Source organism: Eurytemora carolleeae, unplaced genomic scaffold (genome assembly GCF_000591075.1).
Source record: "Eurytemora carolleeae unplaced genomic scaffold, Eaff_2.0 scaffold856, whole genome shotgun sequence".
Classification (NCBI taxonomy): Eukaryota; Metazoa; Arthropoda; class Copepoda; order Calanoida; family Temoridae; genus Eurytemora; species Eurytemora carolleeae.
Window position 1 is genome coordinate 108,426 of NW_019396743.1, and position 15,487 is coordinate 123,912.

General features: G+C 32.3%; 2 protein-coding genes across 2 annotated transcripts in view; one reads left to right on the forward strand and one right to left on the reverse strand.

Moving 5' to 3' along the window:
• The window catches only part of LOC111708089 (uncharacterized), a 34,794-nt gene that overhangs the window by 15,197 nt on the left and 4,110 nt on the right, over positions 1-15,487 (forward strand). The window contains exons 16-27 of the mRNA XM_023481352.1: positions 89-143; positions 495-584; positions 1,979-2,020; positions 8,426-8,485; positions 9,069-9,124; positions 9,527-9,574; positions 9,642-9,700; positions 9,852-9,874; positions 11,552-11,664; positions 12,484-12,579; positions 13,234-13,252; positions 14,084-14,163. Of these exons, the coding sequence (XP_023337120.1) occupies positions 89-143; positions 495-584; positions 1,979-2,020; positions 8,426-8,485; positions 9,069-9,124; positions 9,527-9,574; positions 9,642-9,700; positions 9,852-9,874; positions 11,552-11,664; positions 12,484-12,579; positions 13,234-13,252; positions 14,084-14,163 (741 nt within the window). The remainder of the gene's footprint in view (positions 1-88; positions 144-494; positions 585-1,978; positions 2,021-8,425; positions 8,486-9,068; positions 9,125-9,526; positions 9,575-9,641; positions 9,701-9,851; positions 9,875-11,551; positions 11,665-12,483; positions 12,580-13,233; positions 13,253-14,083; positions 14,164-15,487) is intronic.
• On the reverse strand, positions 3,738-7,252 carry LOC111708090 (serine-rich adhesin for platelets). The gene is made up of 4 exons (XM_023481353.1): positions 5,590-7,252; positions 5,354-5,538; positions 5,015-5,286; positions 3,738-4,559 (listed from the first exon to the last, which is right to left on the reverse strand). Exons 1-4 carry the CDS (start codon positions 7,229-7,231, stop codon positions 3,839-3,841), a joined length of 2,820 nt encoding a protein of 939 aa, XP_023337121.1. The 5' UTR covers positions 7,232-7,252; the 3' UTR covers positions 3,738-3,838.

The window sequence follows — 15,487 nt, forward strand, 5'->3', positions numbered from 1 at the left end:
ACACTATAAAGTGGCAAAGATATAGGGATTAGAAAGTTTGAGTTTGTGGCATCAAAGATTCATTTCCTTTATTAGAATGGTTGTTTAGAAAATGTAACAAGGATGTTGTGAATCCATACAAAATGCAAGGGAGACAAGTTAATGTAAGTAAACAAATTTAAATTCATTATTATTAATTAAGGTTAAACGGTTTTTGATTTTTTTAACCTCTGCTTGGTTACTTAATACCAAGGTTGTAAAATAGGGTTGGTTACTCTACATGCGCTCTAATGTAGGGGAAATGTCGTCTCCTAAGATAGATAGATAAAAACCTCATATGACCTCACTGATTATAGTGGCAAGATTGATGTCATATGAGGTTTTTATCTATCTATCTTAGGAGACGACATTACATTGGAGCGCGTCGAGAGTAACCAGCCTTTTTATAAAACCTTGGTAAATACAAAACAGTGGGGGGGGGGAGGGGTTCACCCCGTTAATCATCATTATTCTAGGTGTCCAACCCGACTTTGAATGACCCCATCTGCAGAAAGTTTATTCAGAGAATTGTCCAAACTGGACAAATGGATTTAGACTTCAGAAAGGTAAACCTGAACAGTTAGGTTGTTTATCAAGGTTGCTTTCTCTCCATGCGGCTCCAATGCACTGTGAGAACCAGAAAACTCTGGAATAGGAAGACGACTTTTAGAGTCAAGTTAGGACATGAGACAAAGCAATAGTGTTGTGAAAACAGACCCATATATAACTTTATAATTGATTTCATAAATCACAAGTAAAATTATTTTCTATGTAACGACAACAGTTTATACTGTGTTGCTTTCATATCATATTAATATTCCACAGTTTCCTGGTTCTCACTGTTCTTAAAATGTCGTCTCCTAAAAATAGACAGTGCAATCTGTAAATCACTTGCCACTACAAATAGTGACGTTATTTACGAATTTTACTGTATATTACTGTAGGAGACAAATTTTTTCCGTAATTGAGCAATCGAATGTATAATTGCAACGTTTACAAACAACCTTGGTAAACAGTCGTATCCGGATTGATATTGACTAGTACAGCAGAACCTTGAGATCAAGATTGAGTTGTATCTTGTAAAACAGATACCTGAGAACAAGGAGGTGTACGCATCTTTTGTACTGCAGTGTACTGTCACTGGGCGGTAATGTAAACACAAGACGGATGTCAAAGCCTGACTGGGATCCATCTTTCACATAAATAATCAATGCAATATTCTTGTCATAAGAAACTATTATGTGAATTATCAAAATTATCAAAATTCAATGCTTTTAACCTCCTCGGATACTAAACCAACACTGATGCATCTGTTCTTGTTTACAAATTCTGCCCAGAGAGAACTGGTTTCAATGTACGCAGAGTTTACGCGACCGTAATTAAATTTCCTTGCATTACATTCTTGCCTAAGAATACGGGAGGTTATACCTAAATTGGTACAGACCTGAAGCTATTAGTGCAGTAGGACATTTACAACATAACATACACACATTTAAGTGAGAAAGGAGATATAATACTAAAAAATACAAAGTTTTTGATAAGTAATAAAAATAATAAACGGAGGAATTGAATCTTCGCCACAAATTTTGATTTTCATTTATCATTGCAACCCAATGCACTAAACCTTGGATATTAAAACTATGAATTCTGTTATATCAAATAATCAAAATTTTAATATCCAAGGTTTACACCATTAGGTAGTAAAGTAAATAAGTCTTACAAAATTGTTTACATTTTCTTTATTATCTAAATTATTAACATTTAAGGGGAAAGCATTTACTAAATCTTGTTTTTGACATATTTATGGCTTCTTTAATTTAATCTTAAACAAAATCTGGTGTAAAATATAATTCTCTATCTCAATGTTTTTATCAGAATATTATAATATTTAAAATTCAAATCTAAAATTCCACAAATATTTTAAATTATAGATACTTCATTTAAAAAATATTTGTTTTAGGATCCTGTAGCGTCCTCTACTGCTGGTATATCCGTTTCCAAAGTAAGAAAGAAAAAAATACTTGATTTTATCTATTTTTGGACATTTTCTTTTTTTAACAGAGGAAAATTATCTAAAACATTACTCCAGAAAAAAAAATTTCCTTTTGAAAATGGAATAATCCGGAAATATACCGAATTCCAGGATACTCCTAAAGAAAATGGAATAATCTGGAAATATATGGAATTCCAGGATAATCCTGAAGAAAATGGAATAATCCAGAAATATACCAAATTCCAGGATACTCCTAAAGAAAATGGAATAATCCGGAAATATATGGAATTCCAGGATAATCCTAAAGAAAATGGAATAATCTGGAAATATAAGGATAATCCTAAAGAAAATGGAATAATCCGGAAATATAAGGAATTCCAGGATACTCCTAAAGAAAATGGAATAATCCGGAAATATATGGAATTCCAGGATAATCCTAAAGAAAATGGAATAATCTGGAAATATAAGGAATTCCAGGATACTCCTAAAGAAAATGGAATAATCCGGAAATATATGGAATTCCTCCTAAAGAAAATGGAATAATCCGGAAATATATGGAATTCCAGGATAATCCTAAAGAAAATGGAAACTGGAAATGGGGTATCCATTCTGAATAATTATATTTTTCTAATTTCCATTCTGTAAACCAGATAAATTTCACATTTCCATTCCGTAAAATGATAAATTTCCATTTTGCATAGGAAACTAACCAGAGGGGATGGTCTAAACTTTTTTGACAATTCCGGGGTTAGGGCCTTATCCCCAAAGAGAATAGAATATATATTAGAGGGGAATTTATTAGAAAAAAGTGTAAAACGGCCATTTTGTTGTACTGTTTCCATACTGCAGGTGTACTTTTCATACTTATGCTATATAACCTATTGGGCCCTGGAATATCATTTTGTTGAAAGTCTAAAATTAATATTAAAAGAAAACCAAATTATGATATAGGCTGGTTTCATAATTGACCAATGATCATTTCACAAAGACTCTATGCCTTTCACTTTACAAACGATGATTTTCCGTTATAACTATAAATCAAAAGATGTTTTTTATTCACCTAATTCATTATAAAGTTTATTTAACAGCTTTAAAAAATTCGAAATACTCATACTGCATATAATTTGTGAACATTTACATGATTTGTACACTTTGAACTCCCTTTCAGGCTGAAAGGGACTGAAAAAATTTAGACCTACTTCCAGTCATTGGCTTTCTAATTGCATAGCTCTTTGGAAAGCCTATAACAAAAGCAAGCAAATTGCACAATTTTTGCAAAGAATTTTGCACTGATTTTTGCAAAGACACCTTTAAAGGGAATTTGCATATTTTCAGTTTTTCTGCAATACACAGAAAGGGTTTACAAATGTTGTAAATGGTTTTTCACATTTGATATTTGCTGGGTCAAGGGCTTTTCAAAAATGTATAATTTGTTGTAATTTGTAGAATTTTGTTTTAGCACATTTTTTTCTTAATATAATTTGCCATGCCATTTTTTAACATTATTAAAGTAGATCCCAAGGGCTTTCCAATGATGTATCATTTGTCATATTTGGACATCAAACGTGGGATTTAGAGGGGGGGTCAAATTGCCCCCCCCCCCCAAAAAAAAAAAAAAAAAGGCAGCCAGAGCCAGTGAACCAGACGTCAGGATAAATAGGGTTAATATACCCAGCCCTAAGAATAATATGATTTAAGAGTTAAAAACAAAAAAAAACATAAAACATAGAAAATTATCTATTTATTGTTTAAAATTATCATTAGCCAATATTATTTATTTCCAAATTGAATCCAATTAATCTTTTCCAGAGGTTTTCTTGGAACTAATTAGCAAACTAATCCCTTCTTTCCTGGTAGTTTTCCTTCTGTTGCTAAGGTTCGAAGACCTGCTAATGCTGACTGAAATCCTGCATTATAATCACATGCTACTTCATTTTTGATGTAGTCACTTCTTAAATCAGCATAGCTGTCATCCAGACCTGGGCCGCCAACAAGAGCTCCCCACAAGGTGCTGGGGTTAGGTCCAGGATTGTTATAAGAATTCCAGTCACACACAGCATTTGGATTTGTTGGGCAGGAAGAGGATCTATGGTGAGGGCGGGTTGGAGGGTTAGTTCCAAATCCAACAACAAAGCTTCTTCCTGTATCCCCCAAAGCGTAATGAATTTGATCCATGGCAAACTGTTGAAACTTTGTTGAATCAATACTTGTGTGATTTATTTTGGCAGCTTCAAGACAAGCAAAGGCAGCATTAGAGGCATGTCTAAGAGGTCCCCATTGTTGAATAAAAACCATGCCCTTAGGAGTCTTTACTTGTGAATTTATCATTCTATTGCAGAAGTCACTAACCTTGTTTATATATTTGATGTCACCTGTTAGCTGGGCCAGCAAAACTTGACCGCCAATTGTTTTGTCATCCCAAGAAAACTCACCCACTGACTTATCAACATAAAGCTGTGTTGCACGGTCAAGGTAGCTAGTTTCTTTGGTAGCTTTGTATAACCATGCCCCTGCCCAAACTAGCTCGTCCATATAACCACTCCATGATCTTGATTAATGAATAGTTTAAGAATCAGAATTTAGTCTTCTTAAAAATATTTTAACCCTTTTGCCTCAAAAGAAAAATGCATGTTAGTGTCCAGTAATAGGTAAGTTAGTAAGTAAGTGATTATTTATTTATGAAATATAACAAAAACATACAAAATTAAGTTTTTCAGAAAAACATATTTGAAAATCTCCAAAAGTTTCCCCCAAATTCAAAAAAATAAAAATAAATATATAAGGATAAGGAAAGCAGAGAAAAAGCAAAGTTACATATTTATTGTTTACATATTATTGAGGATTTTATGGCTTTCTGTAACTATTTTTAAGAAGCCCCTGACTTTCTTGCCAATAATTTCTTCTTGGTGCCAAAGGGTTAAATAAGGATAATAACTTTTCTTCATAATCTCTCACAGTTCTCAAATTAGATGCTGCATTATGATTATTAAATCATTACTGTACCTGTAGAAACTTCCTGCTGCTGAAACAGAATCACTGTAAGCACCTCTGTAGGTATCAGCAAAATTGAATAATGACTTTGCCTCCAAAAGCAAAGTAGAAGAATATGATGGATCAACATCTTTAAATGCAATTGAAGCAGCTGCAAGAGCAGCTGAGGTTTCTCCTGCAAGATCGGAGCCTGGATTTTGAGAATCTATTTTAAAGGATGGTCGATGAATTGTCATTTGCTCAACTCTAGTCCATTGACTATGATCAGCATTTCCATCTCCAACCTTAATAATTCAACATTTTGACTTAAAACATTTATATATATATATCTATTGGAATTATGTATTTTACCTGGGCCCATAATTCATTTGTATTTGTGTGGCATTTAATAAAGTAATCAGTAGCCCATTTGATTGTATTGAGAGTAGCATTATATTCTCCTGAAGCCTCATATCCACTCTTGAAGTCTATTGCACCCCATGCAATCAGTGTAGTTGCTGCTGCCATTGGAAAGTTGAATTTAACAAAGTCACCAGCTAGTAATAATAAAAATTAGAATTAGAAAAGAGATAAAGTTTCAATCTTACCATCATAATATCCACCCGATAAATTCACTCCATTGTCAGAACCATCTTGCAATGCAGAGTTTCCTCTGTATGGAATCATATCATGATTGAAATCTCCAAATGCATCCAGATTTCCAGACCTTTGAGCTTGGTAGAAAAGGTTTGAAAGATGAATTACTTCATTGTAGTCATACTTAAGTATTACAGAGCATGTGGATGCTGTAGTAGGAGAAGAAGAAGAGATTGTTGTGGAGGATGTGATTGGTACAGCAGTGGAGGAAGTTATTGTTGCAGTAAAAGTGGAAGAGGGAATCGTTGCAGTTGCAGTGGATAATACAGTTGTAGTTGTCACTGAGGAAGCAGTTGATGTAGATTCAAGAGTTGTTGATGTAGATGCTCCACAATCAAATCCATTAAGCTGTGCTGATACTACCCGAGGTGGACTGGAAGTTGGATCAAATAGTGCTTGCCAACCACATACTATTTTAGATCCTGAGGCCTGCACACTATTCCAACTAAGACTTTTAATTAAAAATGTTTTAGAATCAATCTTTGTAACTGATCCCTGGTAAAAATTCAGTTGATTTATTGGCTTATCAAAGATCAAAGTAACCTGCCAATCAGAGACTGCAGACAGAAAGGTTATATCAAGGTTTCCATCTTGACCCTGATTCCAGGAGTTACCATAGGAAACTGCTGTTGGACAAATTTTGATTATCCCCTGACTAGCAGTTGTAGTGATGGTGACAGTACTTGTACTAATGGATGAAAAAGCTGTGGTGGGGTTTGTTGTAGATTTTGTGGTTGTTGAAGAAGTTGAGGATATAGTTGAAGAACTAGGAGCTTTTGATGAAGACGCTGCACAGTCAAATCCATTAAGCTGTGCAGATACTACCCTAGGTGGACTGGAAGTTGCATCAAATAGTGCTTGCCAACCACATACTATTTTAGATCCTGAGGCCTGCACACTATTCCAACTTAGACTTTTAATTAAGAATGTTTTAGAATCAATCTTTGTAACTGATCCCTGGTAAAAATTCAGTTGATTTATTGGCTTATCAAAGATCAAAGTAACCTGCCAATCAGAGACTGCAGACGGAAAGGTTATATCAAGGTTTCCATCTTGACCCTGATTCCAGGAGTTACCATATGATACTGCTGTTGGACAATTTATCCCCATAGTGGGTGAAGAAGTCTCACTCAGGGTTGATGTTGTTAACAATGTAGATGTAGTAGGTTGGGTTTGTGCTGATGAGGTTGTTATGGAGGTTCCAGAAGTGTTACATTCAAATCCTACAAGCTCAGCAGATGTTACTTTTGGTGGAACAGACATTGAATTAAACAAAGCTTTCCAACCACATGATATTTTTGATCCTGCAGATTGCAAACTAATCCATGTTTTACTTTTTATCAAGAATGTTTTTGAATCAATCCTTGTAACAGTTCCTTGGTAGAAGTCAAAATCTGTCAGTGGTTTATCAAAGACCATCAAGACTTGCCATTCTGAAACCAAGGATGGAAATGTTATATCAAGGGTTCCAGTTTGACCTTTGTTCCAGGAATTACTATAGGATGCAATTGCTGGACAAAGCTGACCAAATGTAGGAATTGTTAATGATGAGACGACTAGTATTAAAAGCATGGGTGGCATTATTCCTGTCATGTTTGATACTGTTGTATTTGATTGATAAAATGTTCAGATTTATCATGAATAGAATACACAAGTGTTTTCTATGCCATTGTTTGGTTGTTATTTGTCATTATTGTTGACTTAAATCAATTATGAAATAAAAAAAGAATATGAAAAATTCCATAATTTAAATAAGACAACATTGTTATTCTCATATTTGATAAATTTATTAAAAATAAATCTTACATTCGGGGGAATTTAAAAAAAAGTTTAGTCACTTATGTAAGTTATGATTTTTTGTTTACTGCGTTTTAATAGTATTACCTAAGCCCTCTACAGATGTTTTAGAAAAATTTGTTTAATTGTATAGGATTATCTGTACAGGAAGTAATTATACTATTATGTTTAAAATAACAATAACCACAATAACAACAATAACCACTTATTTTTAGTTTAGAAATGTATTATAAATTAATTTCTTTTTAAATTATATAAAAGTTTGGGCAATTTTATGATTTTCCCCTTAGAGTTGAGAAAGAAGATTCTGTACTAACTTTCCTGGGACTTCTTAGTATTGACCACTTACTTGAGTAGTATAAACCAATGGAAGATTTTAAAGCATACAATTAAAAATTATCCATGAATCAAATGCAAAAAACGAATCTAGCTATAACCCATCACAAGGAACAGCGAATAGCAATATGGTATGCAATATTCATGTTAAGGGTAGTTTAAATTGCACCCATGGGTACCAGGGGCGGACACAGGATTTAAGTGAGGGGGTGGCAAGATTTTTTAGGAACAAAAAAATTGATAATTAGGAACAAAATTTCACGCCGCAGGGAAAAAAATGTTGACTTAAAAGGTACTGGAATAGGGTATTAAGGCCCGCGCACGAATGAAAGGTGGATAAGGTACGGGGTGACGTCTGACGTCACTGATTAAAACTATTGGTGGAGAATTCTCAGACCGCCAAAGAAATCCCAATCACAATTATGCGTATACTCGCCTACAACAGATCGTATCCCAAGACAGTTCTAGGACCAGTGTCCACTTTGTGCCCTGTACCTGGTTATGACGTAGGTTAGGCACAGAATCTAGAATAGTATGACTACCTTACCCTATTCCAGTACCTATGATTGCACCCCAAGACCGACAGGTTTCCTGACCCTCTAGCACCCTCGTTCATAAAGCAATCAACTTTTAATCTTATTTTGTTGAATTTAGGTTGAGATCTATGATGAAAATGATGTGATTCACACCTGCTTTCCATTCAGTAATTTTGAGGTATCTTTTTATTTCTATTCATATATGGTAGGTATCTTAATAACAAGCATTAATATTAGAAATTTTGAAATCATCCCCCCAAAAAATTCTTACCTACTTTCATAGAAATATTGTGCTGAATTTAGATCGATATTTTAGGGGGTCAAGGGGGAGGGGGGGGGTACTGGTTTTTGGCACAATCTTCATTTTAAAAGGCATGTGCTATGTGTTTATGAATGTATTTTGAAATCTTTTATTTACAAACATTGCATTTTGTAGCTTGCATTGATTTATTATAATGATTTCAATTTATAATTACTTTTACCATTCATATAATTATCCATGAATGGATCCTGTAACTTTGTAATATTGAGTACATTCAAGGAGGTCATAGTGAACATAGGTTAAGAATAAATTAATAATGACCATTAATTAAAAATTTGGGGCGTCACAAGCGCGCCCAAGTAGTTGTTTTTTCTCTGTCATTGAAAAAAAACTTTTTATTTTTGATAAGACAAAAGTTTTAAGACTACCGTTGTCAATTGACCATGCAGCTCTATGAATAAAGAATAACTTGAAATTACGTTTACACTTCCTTCTTTAGACTGCAAGCAAAGTTCGGAGTGCTTTTGACTTCCCATACAAACACGGATGGTGCAGGTATAGTCTTATGCAGTCTTCGTCGTAGATATGAATGAAGACGACTTTCGATTTCAATATTTTCTTTCTCGGGCTTTTAAACAGCATGACACATAAATAAGGAAATAAAGAGAAGCTTTAATTAAAAGCTTTTTAAACTTGTCATTTTTAAAAAGCATGTGCGAAATCAAACTTAAATAGAAAAATTGTCTTTATTGTATTGACATAAACGCTGACATAGACATAGGCGCTCTATATAAAATATATTGTCGATTTAATTCTAATTTCATTAAAAGGAATTATTAAATATTGACAACAATTTACTTCTGAAGGTATCCATTCAGTAAAAATGAGAAAGGGATTAGACAAGTTTTTTAGCAAGTGCTCAAGTATTTATCTCATTTAAATCATTATAATTTCAAGTGTGTGTCAAGGGCAATCTAACTCATCAAACTGTGAAAACCTTGTCAGGTAGGTTCAAACTATAAATAGTTTGTTATATCCCATGTTTATTGTTATATACCCCCTGTATTTTAAGTGAGGATTCGAACTGGGGGTGGTGTTTACCGGAATGCGATGAGGCATATATACAACCAGGTGTAGTTGGAAATTTCTAAAAGAAATTTGCGCGCAACGATTTTTCGTTCCTTGTATCTGATATCTATTGTATACCTTTATATTAGGTACGAAATTATAAACTTTAATAATATTACTAAATAAAAAATGGCTAACTTGTACTCTATTCTAGAAAAACACGAGTACCCGCATGAGGTAAGACAATTTAAAAAGAATTAAGGTTTAAAGAAGACAGAAAATAAGAAAGCAATTGCTTTTGTTTATTTAATGTTTCAGTACAAATTTTTGTTAACACTGTCTAAAAGATATTGACACTACAGTTTTAGAATCTGCTAAATATTTTTGATTTATGAACATTAATTAAATGTGAACCATTAAATTATTTAGATCTGTTTCATTTTCAAGGTTTATAATTTATGAGTTGGCTTTATTTCTAGTGACCCTCCACTTAAAGAGTTACATGCTTCTTTTGCACAAGAATTACCTTTGACTGAGACAAAAAACTAAATAAATCCTCATTTTTCTTCTATAGAAATGATATTTTTTATTGTGGTTTCATTTTAGAAGTACATTTATTGCTTCTAGATATAATTTCATTATAAATAACGAGTGTGTAAAAGGAGAGGAAGTGAAGCAGGTCTTCTACGGTTCCAGGGTCCGACACAACTGATTTGCGGATTTCATAATCCTCTTTTGGGGATTTCATATCCTCTACAGAAGTCCCCCCTAAGTCTCGAGTACAGAGTGTCGAGACTGATAATTAGCTCCTTGTAAGTGTTTACGGAAAAGGAGTAGAAGGAGTTCGGGTGATAATATTATTCACAACTAATTGTTTGTGAATTTCTGATCTGCCCCCTCCCCACGTCATGATCAACCTTGTGTAAGGCTGGCCAGTGGCCATTTAAAGAGATCTGTTGTAGTGAAGGTTAGGCGGGCATAGATTCAACATGTAGAGAACTGGCGTCCAAAATATCTACGAGTAGGTTAAGATGTTAGCTGAGTTGTTTGATAGCTCCAGAAGTATCTGTTTAGCTGATTAGCTCTGGGAGTAGCTGTGAAGCTAATTAGCTCCCTTTGTAGCTGTGTAGCAGATTAGCTTCTTGAGGGTTGAAGTTTAGTTTATTAGCTCCAGGAGTAGCTAAGTTTTAGCTTATTAGCTCCAGGAGTAGCTAAGTTTTAGCTTATTAGCTACAGGAGTAGCTGAGGTTTAGCTTATTAGCTCCAGGAGTAGCTGAGGTTTAGCTTATTAGCTCCAGGAGTAGCTGAGGTTTAGCTTATTAGCTCCAGGAGAAGCTGATTGTAGGACGAAGGAATAGTGAACTCGTGGATAAGAAGTTTAAGCTTGAGATTGTCATCCTCGTCCGATTCTTGAGCTGTTTCTGACCAGGAGGCTGTGTTTTCGGCCATGATTCTTTTCTTGTCTGGGGTCACCACTTTAGTAAAACATGCGGGGGGTGTATAGATAAACTAGTTAAAATGTTCAATTTCAAATGATTCTATAATTTTCCAATAAAAAATCCATCACTCCCTTTTATAAACTCACGCAGCAGAGACATGGAAAAAAGAAAAATATCTCTATTAATAAAACAACGATATCTTCCTCATTACTACTCACATAAAGATTTAAACAAAACCGTTGCAAATATGTCATTAAACCCTTTCAATGAAGTGTTACTTGTAATTATACCAACAGTGGCCGAATTTAAAGAATTTAAGCGGCGGTTTAAATTTAAGCCGCGGTTTAAAATGGTTGGTTCCACTTAAAATTGTATCAAATGTTTCAATATTTAAGCTGGCGCTTAATTTAAACCGGGGTTGGGCGGATTTAAACTGCGGCTCAAATTCTTTAAATTCCATCTCTGTTCCTTTAAGGTTGCAGTCGATGCATTTGTTTACGAAAACTGCAGTCATGGTATTAATACATTTAAAGAGTTTTGTACCGGTGCCAAACTTGCAACAGCTTACACTCTTAAATATAAGATAAGGTAATTTTTATAATAAATTATAAATATAATAAATTATAACTATTATAGATTATAAATATTATAACTTATAATTGTATTATAAGTCATACATATTATAAATTATAAATATTATAGATTATAAATATTATAACTTATGATTTTATTATAAGTCATACATACTATAAATTATAAATACTATAGATATAAATATTATAAATTATGAATATTATAAATCCAAAATATTATAGATTATAGATTTATGAATTATAAATATTGACAAATAGTTTACATAACTCTAGAGAGTCAGATTTCAAAATGAAAACAAAAATTATTGGTCTTTTGATCTTATTTATTTTTACAATGTCGTTAAAAGTTTTGAAATTGCAACTGAGGAAAAAGTTCTTGAAGTTTTGAATTATGAAACTCGGGATTAATTTGGTTCCTCTTTGATATCCTGTGATGGTCATACCCTCCAGGAATAACTTCAGTCAACGAATCCACCATTGATCTTCAACTTTCCATAGAATTAAAAAAGCAAGAACCTTTTAACTTAATTTTTTAAACTACTTTATGTAATGCTTTAGTTAAATCATAAAATTGAAATTATTGAAATTTGTAATTGTCTGATTTTACAACCATTCCTTGTAAGCACCACAATTTTATTTTATAAATTTCAAAAAGCATCTTAAGTTGTACTTTAATATGTTGACAAATGATAATTATAATAATAAAGAAGCCGAAATAAAAAATAAAAGAGATTAAAGACGACAAAAATAATAAAAAAATAATTAGCTGCACCATTTTTTTTATTAAAAAAATTTTTGAAAATTTATAATTTAGTTCAACAAATCCTGAGGAGTTCCTTTTATTGAGCGGAAAGCATGCACAGTTCCATCCTGGAGACCCTGCTTGGAACAATAATGGAACATTTATCAGGAACAATCAGAATTATGTTAAAGGGAGTGGCCTTGAAAATCAAGTTTTAGATCTTCACATAAAAATATTCCAGCCGATTAAAAAAAAAATCCAAATTGAAAAAAAAAATATTTAAACGAATTATATATTCTTTTAACAAATTTTCTGAATAAAGTATAATTATGTGCTTAATGTTTGGCAAAGAAAAAAAACGAGTTATTATCATTTATTTAATGCTAACAATTTCTTGAAAATATAATATTTAAACCTTTTGTTTAAAGCTTTTTGTGACTTATTCTTTACCTATGTTTATATAGGTTTTTTTTTTATTTTTGGAAGAAAAAAATAGATTTGATTTTTTATTAAAATTATCAAAATTAACATCTTATCTTTTGATAATTTCCATGAATTGATAAAACACTCTCCGTGTTATTTCATCATCAACAGTTTTTTTAATGTTTTTTTCCCTTTCGGTTAAAAAATGTTTGACAAAATTTGAGAAACTTGAATTAAAAAAATGCATCCAGGCTTCGGATAATTACTGTAAACAAAATTATAGAATTTAAACCTTAACTTTTTGATTTCCTTCTTTTCGATTACATATCATTTATACAAATATTAGCAAAATTTAAGAAAAGTAGAAAGTAAACTTAATTATGATTTGTTTTCTAAAAGACTTGGGGCAAAGTATCAGGTATTAAACAAATTTATCGGAACTATCAAGAAAAAATGAAATATTCAAGCTTTTTTCTATTGCTTTGAAGAATTATACTTTTCTTTCATCTAGAATAAAATAAAGGAACTAATAAATTGACTCAAATTTAACAAATTATATTCCTTTAACCCTAAAAAAACGTTTGACACCCCCCCCCTCTAGTTTGTTTGTCCTAACACTCTCCTTTCTGACACTCATTGTGAAATTTTGCAACTTTTAATGAATAGAACTTTAACCCTATCCCTGCTTGGATTCTTGAAAACCAGGATACGCTGGGGGGGGGGGTTAATTTTCCCCCCCCTCTAAATCCCGTGTTTGATGTCCAAATATGATAAATGATACATTATTGGAAAGCTCTGATGCTCTACTTTTGAAATCTGCATACAAAAGTTAGCAAATTTCAAAAATTTAATTTTTTAGCAAAATCAAATCATGTATTAAAAATTTTTGAAAAAAATGTACTAAAAAAGAATAAAATATACATTTTTGAAAATCCCTTGACCATGCCATTTCAAATATGTAAAAAATGTAGCAAAATTTTAAGTAACCTGATTTGTGATTAAGAAAAACAAAAGATATGCTGACGGAATGAAAATTTTTTGAAAACTGACTATTTTCAATTACGTGCAAGGTTTCTATACTAAAGTGACTTTTGCATTTATACTGCAGGAAAAAAACATAGGAATTATCAGAATTGAACACTTTTATTTCTAGAGAACAGACATTACCTGATTTGATTAAATAAATGTGTCATATATCGTTAAAAACGTTAAAACCTGGAATGGACTTGAACACAATAAACTGCCTTAGGGAACACAGCATACTCAAGTATCTGGGGATGCCTGCTATGGTGATGCTGGAGGATCAGTTTGGAAAATTTGGGGATTCAGGTTTTTTCCAAAGATTTTATTTAATTTTTTTGTGAGCTGTACTTCTCTTTTTATTTATTGTATGATATAGGATACAGTATACAGGAGCATGTGTTTTGGGAGCTGTACTCCTCTTTTTATTTATTGTATGATGAAGGACACAGTACACTAGTACATGTGTGCTTTGTGCTTGAATAAAACTATTTATTTTACTGCTGGGTGCAGGTATCCAGCAGTTGATAATAAGAAAGTAGAGGGAGTGGATACAAAACGCCCAAAAACAAAATTCCCAATAACAAGACACCCAAAATTACACATCACCCAAAAACAAAACGCCCAACGCTACAAATCGTCCAAAAACAAAACACCCAAATAACAAAATACCCAAAATAACAAAAAGCCCAAATTTACAAAATGTCCAAAGTTACAAAATGTCCAAAAATTACACAATGTCCAAAATTACAAAATGTCCAAGGTTATAAAACATTCAAAGTTACAACTTTTTGGTTCTTTTGTACTATTTTTATGTTCATTTGACCTGGTCTATAACATTATTGACAAGGTCTTTAACATTGATGCAACTTTTCATATCTTTCTGTATCTATGTGGGTTAAAAATCCTTTTTTACCAACAAACTCACTAATAAGTTACAAAATGCTCATAGTTACAAAATGTCCAAAATTACAAAGTGTCCAAATGTCCAAAATTTGCAATGCCTTACATTGTCTAAAAATGTCTTGCATTGATTACTAAATGTAGTATATAACATTTTGTATCTTAGTATCTTAGTAACTTGCACACTAAGTATCTTGTATCTTTGTATCTTAGTAAGTAGGGATTTTTAATCTTTTTAGTTCATAAATAAAAATGCTAGTTTTTAAGTTGTAACTAAACATGTTATTATTTTGACATTTTTAGAAAATTTTGAACATTTTGTAATTTTGGACAGTTGGACATTTTGTAATTTTGGACATTCTATAACTTTGAACATTTTGTAACTTTGGAAATATTGTAACTTTGGGACATTTTTTATCTCTGGTCATTTTGTAACTTTGGACATTTTGTTATTTGGGCTTTTTGTTGCTTTGGACATTTTGAAATCTTGGGTGCTTTGTTTTTGGGTGTTATGTTTGAGGTGCTTTGTTATTGGACATTTTGTTCTTGGGCGTTTTGTATCCACTCCAAAAATATAGCTAATAGAAAAATAATTTTAATGAAAAAGAGAAAATAAGCTTTAACTTTCTCCAAAAATGTATGAAAATTTGAAAATTTAAGCTTTTCATTTTTTGACTTATTGCTTGATGCCTTAAAATTATAGAAAGGGGAATATCTAGAATAAAATAAA

Excerpts from the sequence above, each read along its gene's own strand:
- LOC111708090 (XM_023481353.1), bottom strand. The coding sequence starts at position 7,231 with ATGACAGGAATAATGCCACCCATGCTTTTAATACTAGTCGTCTCATCA. Across the intron at positions 5,539-5,589 it reads ATCGGGTGGATATTATGATG|CTGGTGACTTTGTTAAATTC; the intron begins GTAAGATTGAAA and ends TATTATTACTAG. Across the intron at positions 5,287-5,353 it reads CAAATGAATTATGGGCCCAG|GTTGGAGATGGAAATGCTGA; the intron begins GTAAAATACATA and ends TGAATTATTAAG.